Source organism: Dromiciops gliroides, chromosome 5 (assembly GCF_019393635.1).
Source record: "Dromiciops gliroides isolate mDroGli1 chromosome 5, mDroGli1.pri, whole genome shotgun sequence".
Taxonomy (NCBI): Eukaryota; Metazoa; Chordata; class Mammalia; order Microbiotheria; family Microbiotheriidae; genus Dromiciops; species Dromiciops gliroides.
In genome coordinates this window covers 166,143,574-166,167,606 of record NC_057865.1, presented here as the reverse complement: position 1 = coordinate 166,167,606, position 24,033 = coordinate 166,143,574, and the positions used below count along the sequence as shown (strand labels likewise).

Below are 24,033 nucleotides of genomic sequence, written 5' to 3'. Positions count from 1 at the left end.
CTGAAGCTCATTTATCAAGCCATACTTCCTACACCCCAGACACCTTCTCAACCTATCATCCAGGCTAGATGCCCTGAGGACCCTATGTCCTGATGGGTAAATAAGTCACCTACATAATTTTTCAATCAGTCCAATCATGGTTCACTTTACTTCCTACTTTGCACCTATCTTCTCATGATAGATCATCCATGTACCCAATTTTTCTCTCCCCAAGCTCTCCAGTTCTGAAAATAGGATCAAATAATCTATATCACTGCTCCTAGAAGGTGGTATGCCAATCTATCACAAAGCCTCACTTACTAACTGTACCTCTCTGCAACAAAGGGCCCTTTCTCTGGCCATCACCCTCCTATGTGTATTGTCCCTTCCTATTTGAATGTAATATCTTTCAGTGCAGAGGGGCTTCTGCTTTTGTATGTGCGTCCCATTACTTAACACAGTAGTTGGTATAAACTAGGGACTTTATAAATGGTTATTAATTCATTTGTATAGCTAGTTAATAGGAAAACTGGGACTAGAAGAAGTAGTACAGTATAATGTCAAGAGAATTGGACTTGGAATCAGGAGAGACTTAAGGGTTTGAAACTTGCCCTTGGTATTTAGTCATTAGATAACTGAGGACAAGTCACTTACACTCTAAGAGTTTCAGTTTCCGCATTGGTAAAATGAGGCTAATAAAACCTGAAGTATGTACCTTACAAAGCTCCTTAGAAGAAAAAAAAATCACTACCAGCAAAAACTATAGGTATCTATTACTTTCACAGGTACAAAAATAAGAGTTTTAGACATAATCAACAGATTGAAGGTTAATTCAAATATAATCTAACATGTAAGTAAAGAGCAAAAAACTGCATTCATGTAAACTTATTTCCCTTACTTCTTCAATTCTCATCAATGAGTAAACTGAAAGTTCCTTACCATTTCCAACAAGATCTCATATGAGAATTTAAAACTATGACTGAGTAATGAGTAATGAGAATTTAAAACCCCATTCCATTGAAGGATGGAATGAAAAGAGTAGAAAGAAGTTGGTCTTGGAGTTATCAGATCTCAAAAAATGCTACAGAACATAATTACCAAAATTATCTGGTACTAGGTTAAAGTAAATAGAAAGTAGAACAATAGACTAACTAGATAAGGCTTAGAAATAAATACACCTATTAGTGTGGTAGCATTCCATAAGCTTTATAACATCATAAACTAAGGAAAGGATTCCATAATTCAATATGAGCTATTGGGAAAACCGGAAAGCAATTTTCTAAAATGTAGGTTTAGCTCAGTATCTTCAGCTTATGTCATAATAAATTCCAAATGGATTAAAGATCAATATTAAAATTCCTACAAGAAAATTAGGGTTTCACTTGCAAGTATGGAAAAGGAAAAAATTTATAAACAAAGATTAGAAGAGGTTAGAAGAAACAATATGGATTACATTTAAGATTTTTTTTAATTTGGGGGGGGGGGGGTTTGGGGTTTTTTGAGAGGCAATGGGGGTTAAATGACTTGCCCAGGGTCACAAAGCTATTAAGTGTTAAGTATCTGAGGCCGGCTTTGAACTCAGGTCCTCCTGAATCCAGGGCCGGTGCTTTATCCACTGCGCCACCTAGCTGCCCCTAAAAATTTGTAAAAAATAAAATCAATGTGGCTAGAGTAGAGAAAAAAATAAAATAGGATGGGGTGGGGTAGAGGGCATGAAAATGAATTCTTTTTCTTTTTTATAGTTTTAATTGTTAAAAAGTTTTCACTTATATAACACCTAAATCTCTTTCCCAGCTTCCAACCAGTACTCCCAGTTTAGCCTCCCTGAGTCAAGCAGAACAAGTCTAACCAATCTGTCATGCTACTGTCCAAGATATATTTAAAGATACTTCATCAACCCACCTTGAAGTCTTCTTTTCTCCAACCTAAACCACCCCTGTTCCTGCAACCAATTTTCATGGAGCATGATCTCAAGGTCCTTCCCCAACCTAGCTACAATATTCTAGTTATTCTTCATCTTTTATCAATGTGCTACCTAAATGTGGGACCTGGGGGTACTGAAGATACAGAATAAGACATACATTTTCTGATACCATCAATCAGGAAACTTGTTTTGCTTGACTGTGCCTATTCATTGCAAGGGTTTTGTTTTCCTTTGTCAGTGGTGGAGGGAGAGAAGAGTGGGAAGTAGAAGACTAAAGATAAAGTAGCAAAAAAAAGGAGGGGGGGCTTTTGCAACATTTAACAGGAAAACAAAAAGAATCACATATAATCAGGATATTTGAAAGTTATATGTTGAACTTATTATTGAAACTAAGCTTTGGAAAAAGAGAAAAAACAAACTATACAGAAACAAAGCTGCACAGACAATTCTCTTTTTCTGTTTTACTCTATGTATGAAAATCCCATTTTATTGGAGTTTTTAAAATTCAGAACTTTTAAATACAAAATTCTAAAAATAAAGAAACCGTGGCTCCTAGAATTAAACACAATATTTCACGTGTGGTTTGAGCTGGGAAAAGTAAAATGAAACTTATATCTCAGTCTTGGATATCACAAGTCTCTAAATGGAGAACAAGAGTGCATTAGCTTTGTTGTTGTTGTTGTTTATACTTTGTTCTCAAAGAAGACCATGACAGATGTCATGAGTTGCAATGAATTGGATTTTTAAGTGAGGAAGGACTATGCAAAGTCACCACCTGTGCTTTCTCCTCCAGAGCCACCTGGGTCCAGTGCTAGAGATATTAGCAGGACGCCTGGAGATGGTCCCAGATGTTTAAGGCAATTGGCCAGGGTTATATCACTTTTTTGCTATGTCTTGAGCTGACAGTCTAGAAACTTTCCTCCTTTCTCCCTAACCACATTAGTGTTTATGGGTTTAACTAGGGATTCTTAACTAAAGGTCATTAACTTACTTTAATAACTATATTTCAATGTAATTGGTTTCCTTTATAATCCTATGTATTTTATGCATTTAAAAACATTCTGAGAAGGAATTCATGGATTTCACCAGACTTCAAAAGAGGCGTGTGACACAAAAATAAAGTTAACACCTAGCTTAAGCAGTCATTTTGTCTATATCTTCATAGGACTATGCTATGCCTTTATATTCCTATTTCATTACCTTACCTACTTCTATTTTCTGCTTACACCTTTTTAAAAATCCAAATGTTATTAGCAAGTTTTCTGAATATATACATCAATCTCTCTAAAAAACTCATCTTTTCCCTCTATCTTAGAACTGTTTTATTTTGTGTTTCTATAATGCACACATTTTCTTGTATACAAGTTGTATTAATTATTATAATGGAATAAAATATCCTGAAACATCTTAAATAACTATACATTTTGTATATAAAAAATTCCATCTCCTCCCAAATCAACAACATCCAATATTTAACAGGTAAAGTTTTTAATAATTTCAAATTTTATCTTTCACTAAATGTCATTCATTGTAGTTTTTGGCTATTGGGTTTTTAAAAAATTCTTAGTGTGGAATATCCCTCCACCAATGAAAGAAGAGCAAGTCTTCTCCTTCAAAGAATAACAACTAATACAGTATAGTACTCTCACCCCTACAGAAAAAAAAATTCTTTCAACTACACTCATGGCTGAGTGAAAAGCAGTCCACTAATATGAATATCCTAAAACTAAAGTTACACACACTTAAACGAAAAAGCTATTACAATTCCTTACATTAGCACACATCTTAAGGAGAGGGGTTTTTTTTGTTGTTGTTTTTGTTGGATTTTTTTTTGGGGGGGGGGGGGATCCAATAATATGACAAAACATCAAGAGAAAGAAATTAGGCAATAAATCCTAACAGAAACACTGATCCACCAATAGCCTTCAGATTGAAAAATGATTTGCATAGCATATCTACTGGCTATACTTAACCATACTAGATGTCATGAAGAATTTAGTCTAGACTCTAGATGAAACAGGATGCAAAAAGCGTACAGAATTAACTTAATAGAAAAATTCTCAAAATGTGCTATAACTACTCACTATTGCCCCATAAGAGCACAAAGGCAAAAATTTAAACTAAAGTTTTTTTAAAAGTAGGGGCAGCTAGATGACACAGTGGATAAAGTACCAGTCCTGGATTCAGGAGTATCTGAGTTCAAATCCGGCCTCAGACACTTAACACATACTAGCTCTGTGACCCTGGGCAAGTCACTTAAACCTCAACTGCCTCACCAAAAAAAAAAAAAAAAAAAGTAAAAGTACACAACATTATTTTCCTTCAAATACTTTATCTTAAAGTTACAGAAAAATCCCAACAGAAATTTTATAACTACTTAAGTAAAAACCAAATGTTGGTGAAAATGATGAAAACTTAAATCAGTCTAATAAAAATAAGGGAGTTAATTTGGATACTTGAGGACTTGATAAATTGAATACATAGGAGTAATATTTGGAGGAGAAATGAGAATTTGGAGCATAACACACCCTTAAAATCACTGGGGCAAAAAAACCCAAACTTATCAAATTACTTTATATTTTTAATGCCTACCTTTGTCTAGGAACTATGAAGAGTGCTCGTACCAACTTCCTTCTATTTGCTTTTGTGTTCATATTCATGCAAAAATCCATTGCTGCCTATAGAAAAAACAAATCAAACATTTTTCTTTTAAAACCTTATTTTAAATGCAGAAAGCAGAAACTCAACCTACTACAATGTTCCCAATGTTAAATGTTTCATGAAGTTGATAAGATTAAAGTATTATAAGTACATTAAAAATGACAAGCCCTTATACAGATGGCTCTCTGGGCTGGCTTAAGGAAATACAAAAAGAATTGCAGGTGATAGAAAAAAATAAGACATCAATAAGTATCTAAATAAATCTTAAGAACAGCAAGAAAATAAATCCCACAGGTCTGCTGTATTTCCAGAATATAATCCTTCACCACATATCTGAGAAATATATATAATTTAGAAATTTAGTAGCCAACTAAGGTATAGAGGGGCTTGCTGGGAATTCTAATTATTCAATTACTGATTATCCAGGTGCTAAATGAAAAATAAGGCAGTAAGAAGATGATGTTTGTTTAGCAAGTAATTAAAGAAAAAATTATAACAGTAGCATTCATCACATAAGAGTTAAGTACTTATCAAGAATTATTTGGGAAATTTAGAATATAGCCAGGAAAAACTTATTATGAATCACAAAAAGTATAGTGAACAAAAAGTATATCTACTGAAAATAAGAGGAAAATGTATTACTCATAGAAACTAATCATAGAAACCTAGCTTGCTGAAAGGATTCCAGACAACTGAAAATTGGTAGCTCAAAGTTGTACATTACAAAAACAACCCTACTGTGTAGTTTATCTCTCAATTAATCTACCTCTCTATTTATAACATTTCCCCAAATATCTACTATTATTTCTAATGTAGCTGAAAAATATGAAAAACTGGAAAAGGTATATTTAAAAGAGGTCTTTAAAAAACAAATGGACTAATGTTTTTTGTTTTTGTGGATTTTTCTGGATTTTTTGCAGGGCAATGAGAGGTAAGTGACTTGCCCAGGGTCACACAGCTAGTAAGTGTCAAGTGTCTGAGACCGCATTTGAACTGAAGTCCTCCTGAATCCAGGGCTAGTGCTTTATCCACTGCACCACCTAGCTGCCCCAGACTAATGTTTTAAAAAAATAATTACAACCACACAATACACTAAAATAAAATTGACATTAACTGTTTATGGTATGTTTATAAAGAATTTTCCTCACAATAACCTGTAAGGTATGTTGTTCAAAGATTCCATTTACAAATAAGAAAACAGAGGCCTCAAAAGATTAACTTATTTGCCCAAGGTCACATCTAGTTAGTAAAATGGAGAAATAAGGCTAGAATTCAAATCTTCTGACTCCTTCCTAGTTCAGTAATTGTTTTAGTACACCATGATGCCTCTAATACTTATAATGGCCAAATTCACAATGGTCTTCAAAAGTTTGCATCATTAATTCATTAACATCATCAAACATAGAAAGCTTAGTATTTCACACTAAAGAAGGGCTCTCAAATTCCATGGTGTATGAAAAACCTCTATTCTCTTCACTGGTTCAGTGTCAACTTAAGAGTCTTCAAAAAGTAGGTCTCTACTAGAATGGTATAGTTTGTCATACTTGATGGGAAACTAACAATTTACAATCAAAGTTAAACCACTGTATTCACCACCTTAAAACTAGTATCTACAAATGTCAATTCATCAATAAATATTTAATTACCTATGCTAAGTATTATACTAGCCATTGGGAAAAGATAAAAATGAAACTGTCTTTCAAGAGAGTGAATCTGCATTTACAAAAAATCTTAAACTGATATCAAAGAAGGTAACCATTAAATCTACAGAACATTTTACTACGTTTATTAGTAAGAATAACAAAAAATAATGTTGGAAATATTCCACAGCTATTGTAAGTCATTTGCCTATACATTTCAATTATTCTAGGCTCTCAGAACATTATATAATTGATTATTTGTTTTGTTTTGTTTGTTTGTTAGAGATAATTGGGGTTAAATGACTTTCCCAAAGTCACAAAGCTAGAAAGTATCTCAGACTTGATTTGAATTCAGGTCTTGCTACAAGCTGGTGCTCTATTCCACTATGCCACCTAGCTGCCCCTAATAAATGCTTATTCTTAACACAAATGGAAACACAGAAATCCCATCTTTTGGGCAATACAATAAACTTCTAACAACCTACTTAGAACATGTGGACATCATACAAAATACTAAGTTTCCACACAACTTAAAAAAATATATACTACCAGTGAACTAGGGAAAAACAAGGGGGGGGGGGGTGTCCGTGTATTTCTGTATAAACAAGGAATAAAACAATCTTTAATCATGAGTTCTGTGTTTCAAAAATAATTTACCTGTTTATTGCAGAACCCAAGAAAATTAACTTGATCCTATGAAAAAGTCTTACATGGTTTTCCAAGATAGCTAAAAGCCAACTAGCTATAAAAACAAACCAACAAACCAACAAAAACCCAAAAATAAATATATGAAAAACTCTCTGTTATACTTTAGAGAAGTATAAAGGAAAGAAAAGCTAATAATGAGATAGAAACCCCGAGGAAATCATTTCAGGGTTTCTATCTACTCTCAGTTCTGATATTAACTGTGTGACCTTGGGCAACTGACCTAACCTCTCTGGACTTCAACTTCTTCATCCAAAAAATAAATGCAAAGGTTGGCCTAGATAGCCTCTAAAATCTCTCACAAGTCTACTGTTTTAAGAATCTGAGATATGTTGGCTTTCCCGTTACCATTTTCTGTCTGCCTCTCCATTCACATCATTTCTAGGGTTATAGAAGATACTACTCACAGTCATGGAAGGCTGGATGAAGTGGAACATGCTAATGATCATTCATTTTCCAAAGCCACTCAGAACTTACTGGTGGCTGGGAGCAGCAGGAGCTTTTAACATCTGAATCAGAATAATGTCACATAACTGTGACAGTATGATTCTCCAATTCATCAAAGCCCTGTTTCTATTGTAATAAAATGATGACAACTCTCCTTTGATGTTTGGCTATAAGGAGAACTTAGTGATAAATAAATAGCTTCAGAAACATAAGATATTCCCAACGGAAATGTGGCCTGCTAAAATCATGAAATCTGTTAGAGAAAAATACTGATATACAATAAACTGATATACAATCAAGTCATTTTTTCAGTGTCCTTTACAACCATATTATATAAAGGATAAGGAGAACAGTTTATTAAAAAAAAAATCACAAACTGTACAGCTGCTGGCCTTTAGACTAAGTAGCTCCAAAGTAGACAGGTGTAGTAGTCTCTATGGAGTTTCAGAATCTAGTAGATTATATAAAGTTACTCAAATGTTTCCAGATTCAGCCATAAAGTCAGCTATTTGAAGACAGAATAACAAAGATAAAAATGAAAAAATACACAATTCCACAAATGTATTCTATTGACAAACTCACTACTTAAGCTTCTTAGTGGATCATGTAGGAAAAACTAAAAATGTAACTTATACAAATTCATATTAAGTACACTACTGGTCGTAGGTCATGATAAAAGACTAGGGATTATCTCTGAGGGTAGAAGTACATAAAATTAACCATACCTTGTCTATGAGATCTCGATTGACACAGTTCGGCAACTGTTGTAGGAAAGCATCTACTATAAGCTTTAGATGAGACCCAGTACTGGCTTCCTCATCTTCTTGTTCTAATTAAAAATTATTATTATAAAACACGCTTTAAAAACATATACAATATGAAAAAACATGTACAAATATATTTTGTGTGAGAAATACCAAGTATTGGGGTTATTTTCTTAATCACTGAAAAAATTAATTATTTTCTGAAAAGTGACCTTAGAAATTCTGAGTATTCCAAATATTCTATTAATACTTCATTTCAGACTTCAAATTCCAACCTGCCCCACCACATAACACACAATACATGCATACACAATACATACACACATGTATGTACATATTACATGTGTATATACATATTTACACACATATATACACAGAATATTAGGAAAACCGTTTTTAATTAAAAAGTGAAACCACTGATAAAATGCAGTGAGGTGCCAACTTGATAAAGAAACATTTAAAAATTACAAGATAAATTAATGTTTGTTATCACTAAATATAAAGTATTCCACTACAAAGATATTTTGTAAAGAATCATTGAACTATATTTTCATGTTATGAAGTATTATTTTTACTAAATGGAATTTCTCTAAATTTATCACACTTTAAATTAAATCTTCAATTTAAGATTCATGCTTTCCATTACCAAACTTTAAATTTTTCAAAGCTTTTATAGTGTGATTAACTGTTGTGCTTTCTCAATGTTAGTTGATCTTGACTGCAGTACAGGTGAAAGTAATGAAAATTCTTCAAGAACGTCAAGCATTAAAGCACGTCTTGCAAGAAATTTAATGTTAATTAATATCTCTGCCAAGCCAGAATAAGAAAAATGAGAAAAATGCATACATTTTTATCCTCCATATAGAAATATATCCTCCATACAGAAATAGCGATGTTAAACTACATGCCACCCATCTTGGTTCCAGTTTTCAACTAATTTTAAGAATTTCAAATTTAACTTTTTAGCTATAGTTTATAGCTTGGTTTAAATTTTATTAGATTGGTGATAAGCAGAATAAATTTTATCCAGAAACATTTTAAAATAATTAATGTTTTATTTCAAATACTGAATCAAAATAATTGGGATTGGTAATTTTAACAGTGCCAAATAATGATTATAAGAAAATGTTTAACAACTTCATAGTTACTCAACTTCATTCTCAGCATTATGTTAATAGCCATCAGAACTAGAAGCAATTAAGTATACTTTCAAATATTCATTAATAACATTGCAACTACTTAAAGTAGACAATAACACATTGAAAATACACTCTTTTGTGGTTGATGCCAATTCTTTTAAAATAACAAACAACTACCGATGGAGGAACTGACCAAAGTGTACACAGGCTGTGTTTAACAACCAAGTTCCTGAAAATTTAACAACCAGCTCTCTTGAGCAACATACTACTGGGTGTAATTAAGAAAACACTTGAAAAATGGACTCTGCATAAGATTATAATTTGAAATGGGCATGGCTTCATGAAGAATTAAAGAATTTGCCAATTTCTGAATACTTTACCAAGTCTTGTAAAAATGTAAAACAAGTCACTAAAAGTCAATAAATGTAATCATTTCTTTTTGTCCTAGTTAATTTGCCCACCACTTGTTGTCACTCAACAACAGATGTTTTTGGGAAAGCATGTACCTACAAAATCCCAAGAAAACTAAAATGTTTCATAATTTAGGTATAGAGAAGTTCAGAGCCATTGGTGAAGGTCAAGCCATCAAACCACAAGGGTTGACAACCTTTCACAGGACATGCTAAGTCTTCATTTATTAATTCATTCATGAGGCAACCGAGAGTTGAAGTTCTCCCTTTTCTTCTAGGACCCATCAGTAAAATTAAGGTAAAGGAGACCAATGGGAACACTCTCCCATACCTCTTAATGGAGGAAATGAAGGGTGAGAATTGAGGATCTTTTGTACTATTCAATCCCTAGAAAAAGGCCAGTTCTAAGGATTTTCATTTACATGTATACAAAAGGTTATCAGCCAGCACCTTAGCATTTGACAAACATGGCTGGGATCAAATGACAACCTATCCAGAAGACAAATGGGACATGAGTTATGTATCCAAAGGGTAGAAGGACATACCTGGGGAAGATGAGAGGAGAGATGAAGGGAAGTCATGCCAAAAAAAGGTAAGAGGACCAAAGACAAACTTTGCCTAATCAACAATTTTGCAGTTATTCAAAACCATCTTAAAGGTCATAGGTTGCTGATCCCAGTCATTCATCACTGACAGTCATAAAGATACATACCATGAAAACTTAATTTATTGAAACAAAAGCTAAAAGGTTTATCTCTAGTCTTTAAGCTTTCAAAAACAAACCAACCCAAGAATATACAAAGTGGCTACCATCAAAAATTCCTAGGTTCAAAATGTAATGCAAAAGAAGACTATTATGATTCTGTCATCTTTGATTGAACAGTGGGTCTCATCTAAATCCAATTTTTAAAAAATTAATGGTCACATTCAATTCTATTAAACATAGCCTCATGACATAACCATTTATACATTTACATCTAACAAAGTTTAACAGATTACAATCAAAAAATAATTTAACATCAGTTAATGTATTATTGATGAAAAATGTACTGTGATTTTAGTGAGACACATAGAACAGTCATTTATAGGAGCACTATATTCTTTATCTCTTCTCAAGAACAGAAAATACTACTTGCCAGGAATTTTTTAAAAATGAAAATAATGATAATAATAGTTAACATTTAGATAGTGCTTTGAGGTTTGCAAAGTGATTTGTATATGTTACTTGATTTTTACAACTCTATGAAGCAGATGCTATTATTATTTCCATTTTACAAATAAGGAAATTTGTGCTGACATAGGTAAAGTGACTTAAGCAGGGTCACATGGTGACACAAATGTCTGAGGCCAGATGTGAATTCAGTTCTTCCTGATGCCTTATCCAAAAGTTTAATACACTGTACCACCTATCTGGTCTCATAAAAAAAGGGGAAAATAAAAAATTAAGCTCCCCACATCTCACTGTCCAGTATAAACACTGTCCTATTCCAGAGTAAGTAGAAAGGAATTCTAAAACAATGATTTCTTCCATCCTTCTCCAGTCCTCTCTGAGTATGCTTTTTTACTTCCTGGGCACACATTCAATACTCCATTCTTACCACTTAATTTTTGTCAGGATAGTATAAAACTTGGTTATTAGTGTGAATAATGAATACCCTCAAGTATTTGTATTTTTCAAACTTGTACAAAGTATTTCTATTGAGCTGGAACTAATTACCATATTTTGCATAATTATAACTTCAAATAGTGCAAATTCAAATATATGTGACTATTTCAGGAGATTTGTTATTCACACTAATTAAGACCTTATTTATATTAGTTGATAACATTAGGTGAGACATTTGTGGGATTATGGTATTATGGATCTCACAGTGATCAAGCAACTTATTTTCCATCTTAAATTACACAATTACATTAAAAGTACTGCAGAAAAACATACCATAAATATGTTAGGAAACATAGAAACTGAAGTGGAAATCAAAAAGGAGCCAGTGTAGTTTTATCAAGAACAGGTCAGTACAGACGAACCTAACTTCCATAACTGACAAAGTTACTAGACTAAAAGAGAATACAGGAGCCATAGTTGACTTAGATTTTAGCAAAGCATTTGACAAAATTTTTCATGCTGTTTTTGTGGAAAAGACAGAGGTATTGACTAGAGTATAGAAATTCATGTAGCCAGAGGGCAACAGGAAAGATATGCAGGTAGATGAATGTGAAGCATAGTCTGAAAGTCAGCTAATTACAGTAGGTTTGGTAGAGTTTATAAACAGGAAAGCTCAACCCTTGAGTAGAGTTTCAAAGCAGTATGACACCCAATGTTATTCTCCCTGTTCTAACTGGTAAATCATATATGGATTGGAGACGGCAAGCCCCAGGTAAACCAGGTATCTAAATTTCTCCAATCAACTTACTTACTGAACACCTTTTGAGTTTTAATGATCATATTTCCAAGTACAAAATAAGGGAGATGAGGCAGTAATTTATCCTGAAAAGGATCTGGGAATCTTAAGTGAATCCCAAGGTCAATTGGTCAATTAGGCTATCCAGGTGACACTAAGAGGTACTCTGTGTTAGGGAGGTGGTGGTCCTGCTGTACTCTGCCTTGGTCAGACCACAACTGGAATAGGGTGGTCAGTTCTTGGTATTGTTATAAGAAGAACATTGCTCTCCCCTGGATGCTCTGCAGCTTATCAAAAAGGATGATGAAGGACATCAACTGCATGCCACATGAGGATCAGTGAAGAAACTAGGGATGTTCACCCTGGAGAAGAGAAGACTGCAGGTATAGGGTGGTAGGGAGAGCCAAGCAAATAGGGGAATGACTTAAAGTAATTGATGAGCTAACAGAGAAGAGGAATTAGACTTGTTCAGTTTGGTTCCAAAGGGGAAAAGGTAGAGCAATGGAATTAAATCGCAAAGAGGAAAATTTAGGCTTGATGGTTGCTAACAAAGTAGAGTTACACAAAAGTGGAATTGCTTGCCTAGGGAGATGGTAGGCTGCCTCTCCTTGTAACTTTTCTGTCAAAGGTTGGATGACCACTTCTCCCCACTCCAATCCAGCCTTCACTTCACTTGCCAAGGGGATTTTTCTAAAGTACAAGTCTGCCCATGTCAGACCCCTGCTCAATGAACTCCAATGGTTCCTGATACTCTCCAAGATCAAAGGTAAAAATCCTTTCTTTGGAATGTAAAGTCCTTCATAACTCTGCCCCTTCAAACCTTTCCAGTCTTCTGACATCTTAATTGCCTCCATGTATCCTGTGATGAACCTACACTATCTTACTTGGAAAAAAACAAACAAGACTTTGCACTAGTTACCACCTCCCCACACCAGTGGCGGGAATGCTCTACTCCCTCACCTCCAAATCTCAATTTCCCTGAATTCCATCAAGATTCAGCTCACATCTTACCTTCTGCAGGAGACATTTCCCAGTCCTTGCAGCTGCTAACGTCTTTTCTCAGAAAGTGAGATATGATACCTTTAGCTATTCTGTGTATCTCTTGTATGTACCTAGTTATTTATATGATGTCTCCCCCAGCTCCTTGAAGCCAAGGACTATTTTTGCCTTTCCTTTTATACCTAGCACTTAGCGAACACCTGGTACATAGCAAGCACTTAATAAATACTCATTGAATGATTCCTGTTCAGGTACAAATTGTATTAAATGGCCTCTAAGTTTCCTTGAAATTCAGATTCTCTAAGTTGAGGTGCCAATACTAACATAACAATGTGTATCTTTACTATATATCTATCCAACTTAAGAATCATGTTCGAGTAAATTTATGGCTAATTTGTAAATATTGGAAGCATGCAATTAAAATAAATTCGGTATTTGGGGGGTGCTGTCAAGCAGTAAAAAAGTAAAATGTCAATTAATTAAAGTCCTCATTTTCCCATGTACTTCAATGATCAATATCAATAATTTGCATTCATGCAGACATATACATCATTTTCATTATAAAGATCAGTTCCCTCAAAGTAATAACCTAATAGCTTTAGAACACAGGGTCAGTGGCTGTAAGTTTCTAGTATCTCATATTCTAATAAAAGGGGTTTATGTACAAAATTATCCAAAAATTAAATCTAAATGTTTTACAAAAATTATGCTTTACCTTGTTCATCAAGAAGTTTCTTTGTAAGGTCTTCTGCTTCATCACCACCCTCTAATTCCAAAGTATCATCATTAATTTCCAGGTTCTCCAACTCAAGTTCCAAATCATCTGTATTTGACACATCTTTATTATCCTTAGGTTCCTTTGACTCTATTTCAAGAGACAGCAAAAGGATCTTTGAATTGTGTGTTACTAATTTCAGGTGTGCTGTGTAAAATAGGGGCAGGGATCAGGACTGGACCCGTGATTTCATGGGTACAGGGAATTTCCTTTTTGGACAATTCCCTCTACCAATGCAAGTATGATGCATTCTCTGCAACTTAAAGTCTTAGAGAGTTGCCTAGAAAATGGAGGGATTAAGTGATGTGCTGAGGACCACAGAATCACTGGTTATCAGAGGTTGGATTTGAGAGGTCTTCCTGGCTCAAAAGTCAGCTCTCTACCCACTAGAGAGCTGCCTCTCATGGAAATAGACATGTATTTTATTAAATTATTTCATTTCACTTCTAACACTTAAGAGTAATCATGTTCTATAAAACCTAGCTAGCAATAAATCTGAAAGAAAATTTAACATGATGATATTATAGATAGACCATCATAGCACTTTGCAAATATAGTTGACATTCCAGAAAAGGGGTGTTATTAAAAAACTAGCTCTGCCTGTAAAGCAAATCAACCAATCAACAAGTATTTTTAAGTGCCTATCATGTTCCAGGCACTAGACTAGGCACTAGGGGATAAAAGTGCAAGGAAAAAATCATTGTTATACTGCCTTCCATTATAATTTCAGAGATGTGTGTGTGTGTGTGTGTGTGTGTGTGTGTGTGTGTGTGTGTGTGTGTGTAACATAAATTAGGTTATCTACTATGTACTCTGTATGCTATTAGATGATATAGGGGATAAAAAATACATAGCTGATATGAGAGGAGATTTTACAGGAAAAGACTCAATTCCGTTTTGGACATGTTGAGTTAAGATGTCTCCTGGACATCTAATTTGAGATGTTCCTTAGACAATTGGACATGTGGGACTGGAGGTCAGGAGAGAAGTGTGGGCTGGATAAATAGAACAGAGAATATTTTTTACATGGAAATGATAACTGAATCCATGGAAGCTGATGAGATCATGAAGGGAAACAGTAAAGAAAGAGAAGAGTAGAGGGTCTCTGATAACTCATGGTTAGCAGAGCTGGATAAGGATCTAGAAAAGGAGTCTGAGGAGAGTCAGACAAGTAGGAGGAGAAACGAGATAAGAGCAGTGTCATAAAAATTTAGAAGAAACTATCAAGGATAGTAGACAATGATGGGCAGTGTCAAAGCCTGAATAAAGGTCAAGAAGGATGAGAAAAGGCCATTTGATTTGGCAAGAAATAGTTTCAGTTGAAAGAAGCTGAATGCCAGCCCACAGATTGTTTAGGAAAAAGAGACACTACTCCACACTACTGCATTTTTGGTGGACCTGTGATTTAGAAGGCAATAAGAAATTACGTAAATAGTGATTAAAATGAGCATACCCTCTGATCCAGAGACTCAACTAAGCTTATAACACAGGAAGATCACTAATAAAAAGTAGCCATATAACTCAGAGTGCATAGGGAAACTTTTTTTTTTAAACACAGCAAATTTGGGAATTTACTTTTTACTTGTACCAGGGTGTTCCTTGCTTGGAGGGGGGGAGGGTAGGTAAGGGTAGACAAGTGGTTCTTCATTTGAAAAGACAATCTAATTAATTAGTTAGGTTTTAAAGAATATTACCATACACAGCAAAATATTTATAGCAGCACTTTTGGTGGTAGCAAACAATGGAAAAAAAGTTAATACCCATAGACTGGGGAGTGACTAAATAAGCTGTGGTACATAAATGGAATGCAATGTTACTATACTCCAAAAAAATGACAAATATGATGAATTTACAAATGCATACGCAGATTTACTTGATCAGATGATAAGTGAAGCAGAGCCAAAAAAAATAATATACACAGTAATGGGATGGAAAGAATAACCACACAGAAACAAAAGTGAATGCTGAAAATTACAAAAGAGTAAGTATAGCCCCAAAGAAGAGAGCTCTGAGAATATACTCCCACTCTACTCTTTTGTAGAAGTGAGAGGTTCACAGAGGTGGAAGACCGCATATATTTTCAGACTTTTTTTTTTTTTTTACATATTACTGATTGGTTTTGCCAATATTTTCACCTTTCTCCTTCCACTTTCTTTAAAAAACATGCTTTGTTATATATAGGATGTGGATAGCTCTCTGGAAAGGGGAAAGGAAGGGATACCATGAGAAATTCTGGAACTGTTCAAAAAAAAATCAATAAAAGTGTAATTTTTAAATGAAAAAGAGAGAAAGGAAAGGAAGTAAAGGCACTTAGTATAAATGGCTTTCTCAAGTTTAACCACAAAAATGAGAAGATATAAGACTAAGCTGATAGAAATGAACAGAAGAGGGGCTTGGTTTTTATTTGTTTTTTTTGTTTTAAATAGTATTTTATTTTTTTCCAATTACAAAAAGACAATTTTAAATATTCTTTATAAATTAAATTTTGAGTTCCAAATTTTCTCCTTCCCTCCCTCCCTCTTCCCTAAGACAGTAAGGAATTTTACATAGGTTACATATATGCAATTATGTAAAACATATTTCCATATTAGGTTGTGTAAGAAGAAACAAAACAAAAGAAAACAACACAAAAATTTAAAAAGTGAAAATAGTATGCTTCAATTTGCACTTAAGTCCATCAGTTCTTTCTCTGCCTGTAGATAGCATTTTCTACTATGAGTCTTTTGGCATTGTCTTGGATCATTGTACTACTGAGAAGAATTAAGTCAATCACAGTTGATCATGACAATGTTGCTGTTACTGTGTACAAAGTTCCTCTGGTTCTGCTCACTTCACTTTGTATCCGTTCATGTAAGTCTTTCCAGGTTTTTCTGAAATCCACTTACTCATCATCTCTTATAGCACAGAAGTATTCCATTACATTCAGATACCACAACTTCTTCAGCCATTTCCCCAATTGATGGCCATCCCTTCAATTACCAATTCTTTGCCAAAAGTGTTTTGTTTTTTTTCCTAATGAATGTAAGAGACATGATTGTGTTTATAGGCAACATAGAAACTGCCAGTAAAAAGGAAGAGACTGAAGACCATTAGTAAAGGTGTGGATAACACAGAGGGCAATTTGCTAAAGATAAGATGGAATAGGAACAAGGATGTATGTAGAAGGATTTCCTTTGCCAACTGCCATTTCTTGATGTGAGACAGGGATGAAGGAGGAGATAACAATGAAAGACATCTTAATGTAAATAGATAAGAAGAAGGAGAAAATAGGAAGCTCTCAGTGAATGGTCTCATTTTTAGGGAGTATTAAGTAAAGTTCTCAATTAAGGGGGTGAAGGGAGGGGGTTTCTTGGGAAGTCTGAGGGGGCATGGAAAAACCAAGTGGGATAGTGAATCAATTAGGAAGGCGTAATGAAGGCCCACTTAAGATTATATAACACAAACTTGTAGTGGGCATACAGTTTTCTCCAGATTCATTCATCAATATGTGAATAGCAACAAAAATAGCAGATGGAGGAAATATTCCAAAGTTGGAGTTTCCACAAAAGGCATGATTGATAGGATAAGGGGGCAAGGCATTTAATAGAACAGGATAGTGTACAGTTGAATTGGTTCACCAAGGGGTCATGATAAAGAAGGGAGGAGAGTGTACACAATGTAGAGATAATGGCCAGGAGAAAACTGAAAGTAGAAGGAATGGAGATCACAGTGAGAAAGAAGAACAAGGCTAGGGGTAATAAGACAGAGAGAAACAGATTAATAAAATATTATGACCCAATAAAGGAGTATCAGAGTTTATAAACACTTGTGAGAGATGTTGTGGGTCATAGGAAATGAGTAAATTGAGAAACTGAGAAATCAGGGTACTTGAGGTACTATTAATATGTATATTAAATTAGGGTATATGGGCAGGACTTGTAGAGGAAAACAACTTGAGGCAGGTGCTGAACTCAAAGAGTAAGGAAGGAAGGAGGTCAGAACACCTACCAGAAGTTGGATGGGGTGATAACTGTGGATTGAATGAACCTTAACGGAAGAAAGGTTTCTTGATGGTGGTAAAGAGACTGTAATAAATAGAAAATGAGAAGTAAGGAGTGTTCCAGTTCATTCATCAAGCTGGAGGTATGAGTTAAAGTGTACCCCATATTAGAAAGTATAGCTAGGGATCCCCACCATCCAGAGCTAGCTACGGATCTCATGTCATCAAAAGTAAGCTAGGTTTTAGTGAGTGCCAGAAGTAAGAAAAAAAAAAGTGAAAGCAAATTTGTTAACTATGGAACAGGCAAACTAGAGGGCCTAGTAGAAAGGAAGGTTTCTACAATAACAGCCATCGATTGAGAATCACTGGAATCAAGTATGATAGGGAGGGAGTATGCTAAGTCATTGAGGAATGAATACAGGCAGATTATCAGTGACAGCCAAACTTGCAACTGGTGGTGACACTGAATCTTGTGAGCCCTAGAAGGCCTGATTCCCAAATGGGCAGGAACTCCCCATAGGAGAAAGTACAATTTGAGGGAGTTTGGACAGAAGAAGACAGAAGCTAGCAATAGTAGGGCAATCTGGTCTATAAACTATCTCCAAAGCACTGGAGAAGGCCCTAGAGCCAAGACAGAAGCCAGAGTTGAGACCCAGAGCTGAAGCATATTTTGACAGGAAGACTCAGAAGGGAGGAGGCCATCAGATAGATGGACAGCTGGATTTGGGGTGATGCAGTCAGTATTCCCTGGAAAATTTCAGGGGGAAAAGGCAAAGGTCCCAAGTAGGCTGAAGAGCCACAAAGCACTGCTTGAAAAGTCATAGGAGAAATAAAGAGGCCACAGGTGGGTTGGCTAAATCTTGGGTAACAGTGTACCCTAAGAAGTTGAGGAATGAAAGCAGAAGTAGTAAAAACACATCAATGCATCTGAGCAAGGCATTTGTAAGGGCCAGAAAGGAGACCACAATAACCTGGATAGAAGAGCAAATATGTGCATGTGTGTGTATAAATGTTGTTGTTGTTGTCTGTCCTTCATTTTCAAAGAGGACCATGACATCAGGGTGATGTCATGACTTGCAGTGAATTGGATTTAAGTGAGGGAGGGTGATGCAAGGTCACCAACCTCACTCTTTCCTCCAGAGCCACTGGGATCCAGTGGCGAGATATTTATCAGGACAACTGGAAATGGCTCTGAATGTTTAAGGCAATCGGGTCTAACCAACTCGCCCAGAGTCACACAGCTATTAAGTGTCTGAGGTGAGATTTGAACTCAGCTCCTCCCAACTCCAGGGCCAGTGCTCTATCCACTGTACCACCTAGCTGCCCCGTGTGTGTACACACACGTATATATGTGTATGTATGTATGTATGTGTATGCATATACATACATGCACATATACATATATGTGTATATGTGCACACATATATATTTCAGAGGAGTAAGGAGAAATAAAACTGATTAAACATGGAGCCAGATAATAGAGATCTTTTTTCATTGATGTCATACTACAGCAATGTAAAGATAAAGTACTACCCCTACAAAACAATAGAAAATTCATGCTGTGAAACTATAAAAATGCTTGGTCCCAAAAGAAGAGATAATGAGAAGATATCTCCCCCAACTCCTTTGAGGGTGGAGGAATCCCATGGTATGGAATATTGCATATAGTGTCAGATTCTTATTCAATATACTGATTACTTTATCAATAATTTTTTTCTCTTCTTCTTTTGTAAAAAAAAAATTTTTGTTATAATGGAAGAGGAAGGAACAAAGAGAGAGATAGCTCATATAACAATAAAAGATAACAAAAATCTATTTTTAAAAATAGTCATAGAATCTTGCATAAGAGTTATATTTTAAGAGCTATTATAGTAAAAAAAAAAATAGTTAAGTGTATAAGATATAGAGAGACCAAGTTTTAGGGCCTTTCAGTAACATAAGGTGATGATTTCTAAGTGGAAGTGAGGAAAGAATACATTCCAAGCAAGGGGACACATAGCCTCCCCAAAGGCAAGGAAACAGGAGATGGAATGAATATCATGTATGGGGAACAGCAAGGAGGCTAGTTTGGCTAAAATGTAGAAAGAATGAAGGATAATAACATGAAATAACCTGCAGCCAAGATTACAAAGGCCTTTAAAGGCTTAACAGAGTACTTTATATTTTGTTCTAGAGACAACAAGGAGTTGAACAGGTTAACAAGGTAAGACCACTGTTTAAGGAATTTAAATTTGTGAGTTGTCAATCAGGTCAGTGACAAGGTCAATATGAACCCTCTCTGCTTCAGAAAAGCTGGAGAGCAACAATAAGACTAGAAAGGCTGCTGGAACCAGATTATGAATGGCCTTGTAAACCAAGAAAATTTAGATGGGAAAAAAGTAACCACCTTACTAATAGGTTTCTGTAAGTTCTGATCTTCTCTCTTCTACCTGTCATGAATTGAAGGAATGATGCTTTTGCCTATCACTGAAGACCCACTTTGGGTAGTGTCCATAAGAAAAGGCAAGAAGGAAATTAATAAGTTCAAATCAAGAATGCAACATCACTAAAACAAAGGTGACTGAAAGAGCTAAAGTGAAGCTTTTCAATTACATAACACTTTAACGAAAGGTATTTTTTCCAGTATGTCATAATTCAGTGCCATATATCTCTACAACCCCATTGGCCTCAGGAAAAAGAGACAAACAGAAATCAATAAATGAAAGTCATATTTATACTATTACAGTATATTAACATATAAGTATGGTTTGTAGCAACCCAGTTTATAACATAAAAATTTTTTTCTTAAAAGTCTTTTTAAAAAATCAGAAAAACTGTTTAGTCAATAAATACTTTAGAAATTAGTATCAGGCAAAGAAAATACTTTAGAATTACCAACATTACAGAAACAGATGCTATCCTACTCTTCATTGAAATTAGTACATGATGGATCTATCTTAAAGCTGACAACTTAAAGGAGGCACATATAATGACATACCACAAAATTCAATATAATCTAATTTCTGTACTTAGAAGTTTCACAAAAGTACAGTGGTAATTTTCATCCACTATGATCCTTCTGATTAGCTCATATCACAATAGATAAGGCAACATGAAATGTTTTCTATATTGTTCAAGAATAGGCGTGCAGACACACACACACACACACACACACACACACACTCAAAAAACAAAACTAAAGTAACTAAAAATAATCTAAAATTCTAAGAGTTGCAAATAAACTACTAAGAATGAAAAACATTTTATAATACATTCCACCTAGGAAATATAAACAATGAAATATCAACACAATAGTACTAAGTACTTTAATGATATCCGCACAACCACAATGCAAACAACTCCCAAATATCACAATTCAGTAAACCACAATGTTGTTGAAAGGTCTATCAAGGAAGTTCAAACAACATATTGTGATCTACTGGAAGATTCCAAAGCCTTTACATAGAAATATCTACATTGTACATCCATCATTTTGTAGTCTGCTACAAGTTCCTGAGGAATCACAGGATTCCCTGAGCTCCCAGAAACAGTAATCCCTACATCCAAACAAATCAAGGCTTGTATTTATTTAATTATTGTATTTAATTATGTACTTACATAATTACCCTTCTAGATTTTGAGGAATCAAGAAGTAGTTCCGCACAAAAAAGATTGGGACCTCCTTGTACAGAAGTATGAGACTAAAGAGAGCCTTTGAGTTTTAACTACAACAATATCACTTTACACACCATCTGTCACATTTTGAGAAAACATTTCTTATCATAATCTTACAATCAACAACTGGAGTATGTTGAAACCAATATGTCACCAGCACAAATCATACCACATTATGATCATTTCAACTAAATTATCAACCTAGCAAAATTTACCCCAGACTATCACCTTAAAAATCTTCAGACTAACAACCTGAGCTTAATTTTAACTAAAGTAATAACCTCCGACAATATATTTTTTGAAACAGACATCTGTATATTTTAAATCTATTTGTAATATTACCTTTGGAATCTTCTTTATTAGAGTCTTTGCTCTGATATGTTCTTTCATTGTCTTTAAACAAAATGGCTGGAACAAAAGCCTTCAAATCAATAAGATTCTCATAAAAATTTCGAGCATCTTCATCCTCCCATATACCACCTTCTAAGTCATATTCTCCAGGTTTACCAGGTGTAAAGATATCGATTCCAGGGCCGTGCTCTACAAACAAAGCACACATAGTTAGCATCATTATATAAATACTGAACATAATAAAAAATGAGAATTTACATTCTACTTAATAATGATTTCCATTTTAATGCTATCATGTTACAAATCATACCCAGAACAAAGAAGAAATATCCAAACAGTTAAAAAAAAATTTTTATAAGACCATCTTCAATTTTAAATCACAAACTCTAAGCGTTTTTAAGAAGTTCAAAAATTTGTTTAAACTGCTGGAAAGAAAAACATGGTGTATAAATGAAATGGGAGACAAGTAGAAGATTTTTACCAATATTTACTCTGAATTCTAAACTTAAAAAAATAATTTAGTAGTCATGTGATATATTAAGTCTATCTTTATGAATGATAAAGCTAAAATGACTAATAGATATCTATGTCCTTTAAATGCTCAGCTCAAGTTTCATCTCCTTTAGGAAGCACTTTGTAACATCTTAAGCAATAGTTATCTCTTCTGCATTCCTACAGTATTTAACATCTACAGAACTAATCTGATAGTTTAATAGCCTTTATAGCACGTGGCTGTGTACTGTTAGTATTATCATAAAACTATACTTTAAGTGTTGGAGACACTATTTCCAAAGAGAATAATGATGACACCAATATCATCCACAATAAATACAAAATGGATAAATGACTTGAGTCTTAAATATCACACTATTAAAAATTAGAAGTTATATACCTTTTCATAGCTTAGGAAGGAGATATATATTTTAATCAAACAAGTGATCGAGGTAATTACAACAATAATAGAAGAAAAAAAAAGACCTCTGCATTCAATTCAAAACGTTTCTGCACAAATAAAATAAATGCATCTAGGAAAGAGAGTAGTCAAATGGGAAGCAGTCTTTGTATCAAATTTCTCAGAAAAGAGTAGTTAATTAATCTCTTCCGGTGACGGACTCGACAGAAATTAAAAATGGTTCAGCGTCTGACATATCACCATAGGTTGTTCTACAACACAGCTTCCAACAAAACTCAGCTGTCACGAATCCCAGGTAACAGAATTGTTTACCTTTATACTAAGAAAGTTGGAAAAGCACCAAAATAAGCCTATGGTGTGTGCCCAGGAAGACTTCAAGGTGTTCATGCAGTGAGACCTAAAGTTCTTATGAGGCTATCAAAGACCAAAAAGCATGTCAGCAGGACATATGGTGGCTCCATGTGTGCTAAATGTGTCCATGACAGGATCACATGTGCTTTCCTGATTGAGGAGCAGAAAATTGTTGTGAAGGTGTTGAAGGCACAGAGTCAAAAAAGTAAATAAAAAGGATATGTTTTTTTTAATAATAAAGAAAATTAAAATGTGGGGGGAAAAAAAAGAGTAGTTAATTAAGAGTCAAGCAGGATGGGGGCATCTAGGTGGCCCAGTGGATAAAGCACTGGTCCTGGATTCAGGAGGACCTGACTTCAAATCTGGCCTCAAGACACTTGACACTTACTAGCTGTGTGACCCTGGAAAAGTCACTTAACCCTCATTGCCCCGCAAAAAAAAAAGAAAAAAAGTTCATTAATGCCCTCCTTTTCTATTTTATTAATGTGTCTTAAGGGACAAAATTTTTATTTTAACTACATCCTAGAAATGCTGGCATTTTATCATTATCAGTTTCTTTCACAAAATTATTATTTATATAATTTCTTCTTTGGCTCACTCATTATTTAGGATCACAGTGTTATGTCTCAATTTGGGTCAGTGACTTTTATCTGTGATCTATGAACAGAATACTATCTTTATTGCATTACAGTCTGCAAAGGATGTATTTACTATTTGTACCTCTTTATACTTATCTCTATGCCCTAATTCATCACCTATTTTGTAAAACTTTGATGTGGTGCTAAGAAATATATACATTCTTTAGTAAACCCTGTTTAAAAGATGCTATAAATCTTTTAGTGCTAATTTCTCCAGGAATCTGTTCAATTCCACATTTTCAATTTTGTTTCTTTCTGCAGATTTATTGAAAATTGAAAGAGGGGAAAAAGTCTTGGGCTAT

General features: G+C 34.5%; 1 protein-coding gene across 6 annotated transcripts in view; it reads right to left on the bottom strand.

The window, feature by feature from the left end:
- Nucleotides 1–24,033, bottom strand: part of UPF2 (UPF2 regulator of nonsense mediated mRNA decay) — a 201,291-nt gene that overhangs the window by 141,177 nt on the left and 36,081 nt on the right. For 5 of the 6 annotated variants that reach the window (XM_043966392.1, XM_043966388.1, XM_043966391.1 and 2 more), the window contains exons 5-8: nt 21,821–22,018; nt 13,786–13,935; nt 8,082–8,185; nt 4,496–4,581 (exon numbers count right to left, since the gene is read on the bottom strand). In XM_043966392.1, coding sequence (XP_043822327.1) covers nt 4,496–4,581; nt 8,082–8,185; nt 13,786–13,935; nt 21,821–22,018 — 538 coding nt within the window. The remainder of the gene's footprint in view (nt 1–4,495; nt 4,582–8,081; nt 8,186–13,785; nt 13,936–21,820; nt 22,019–24,033) is intronic. The other variant, XM_043966394.1, reaches the window with a different exon arrangement.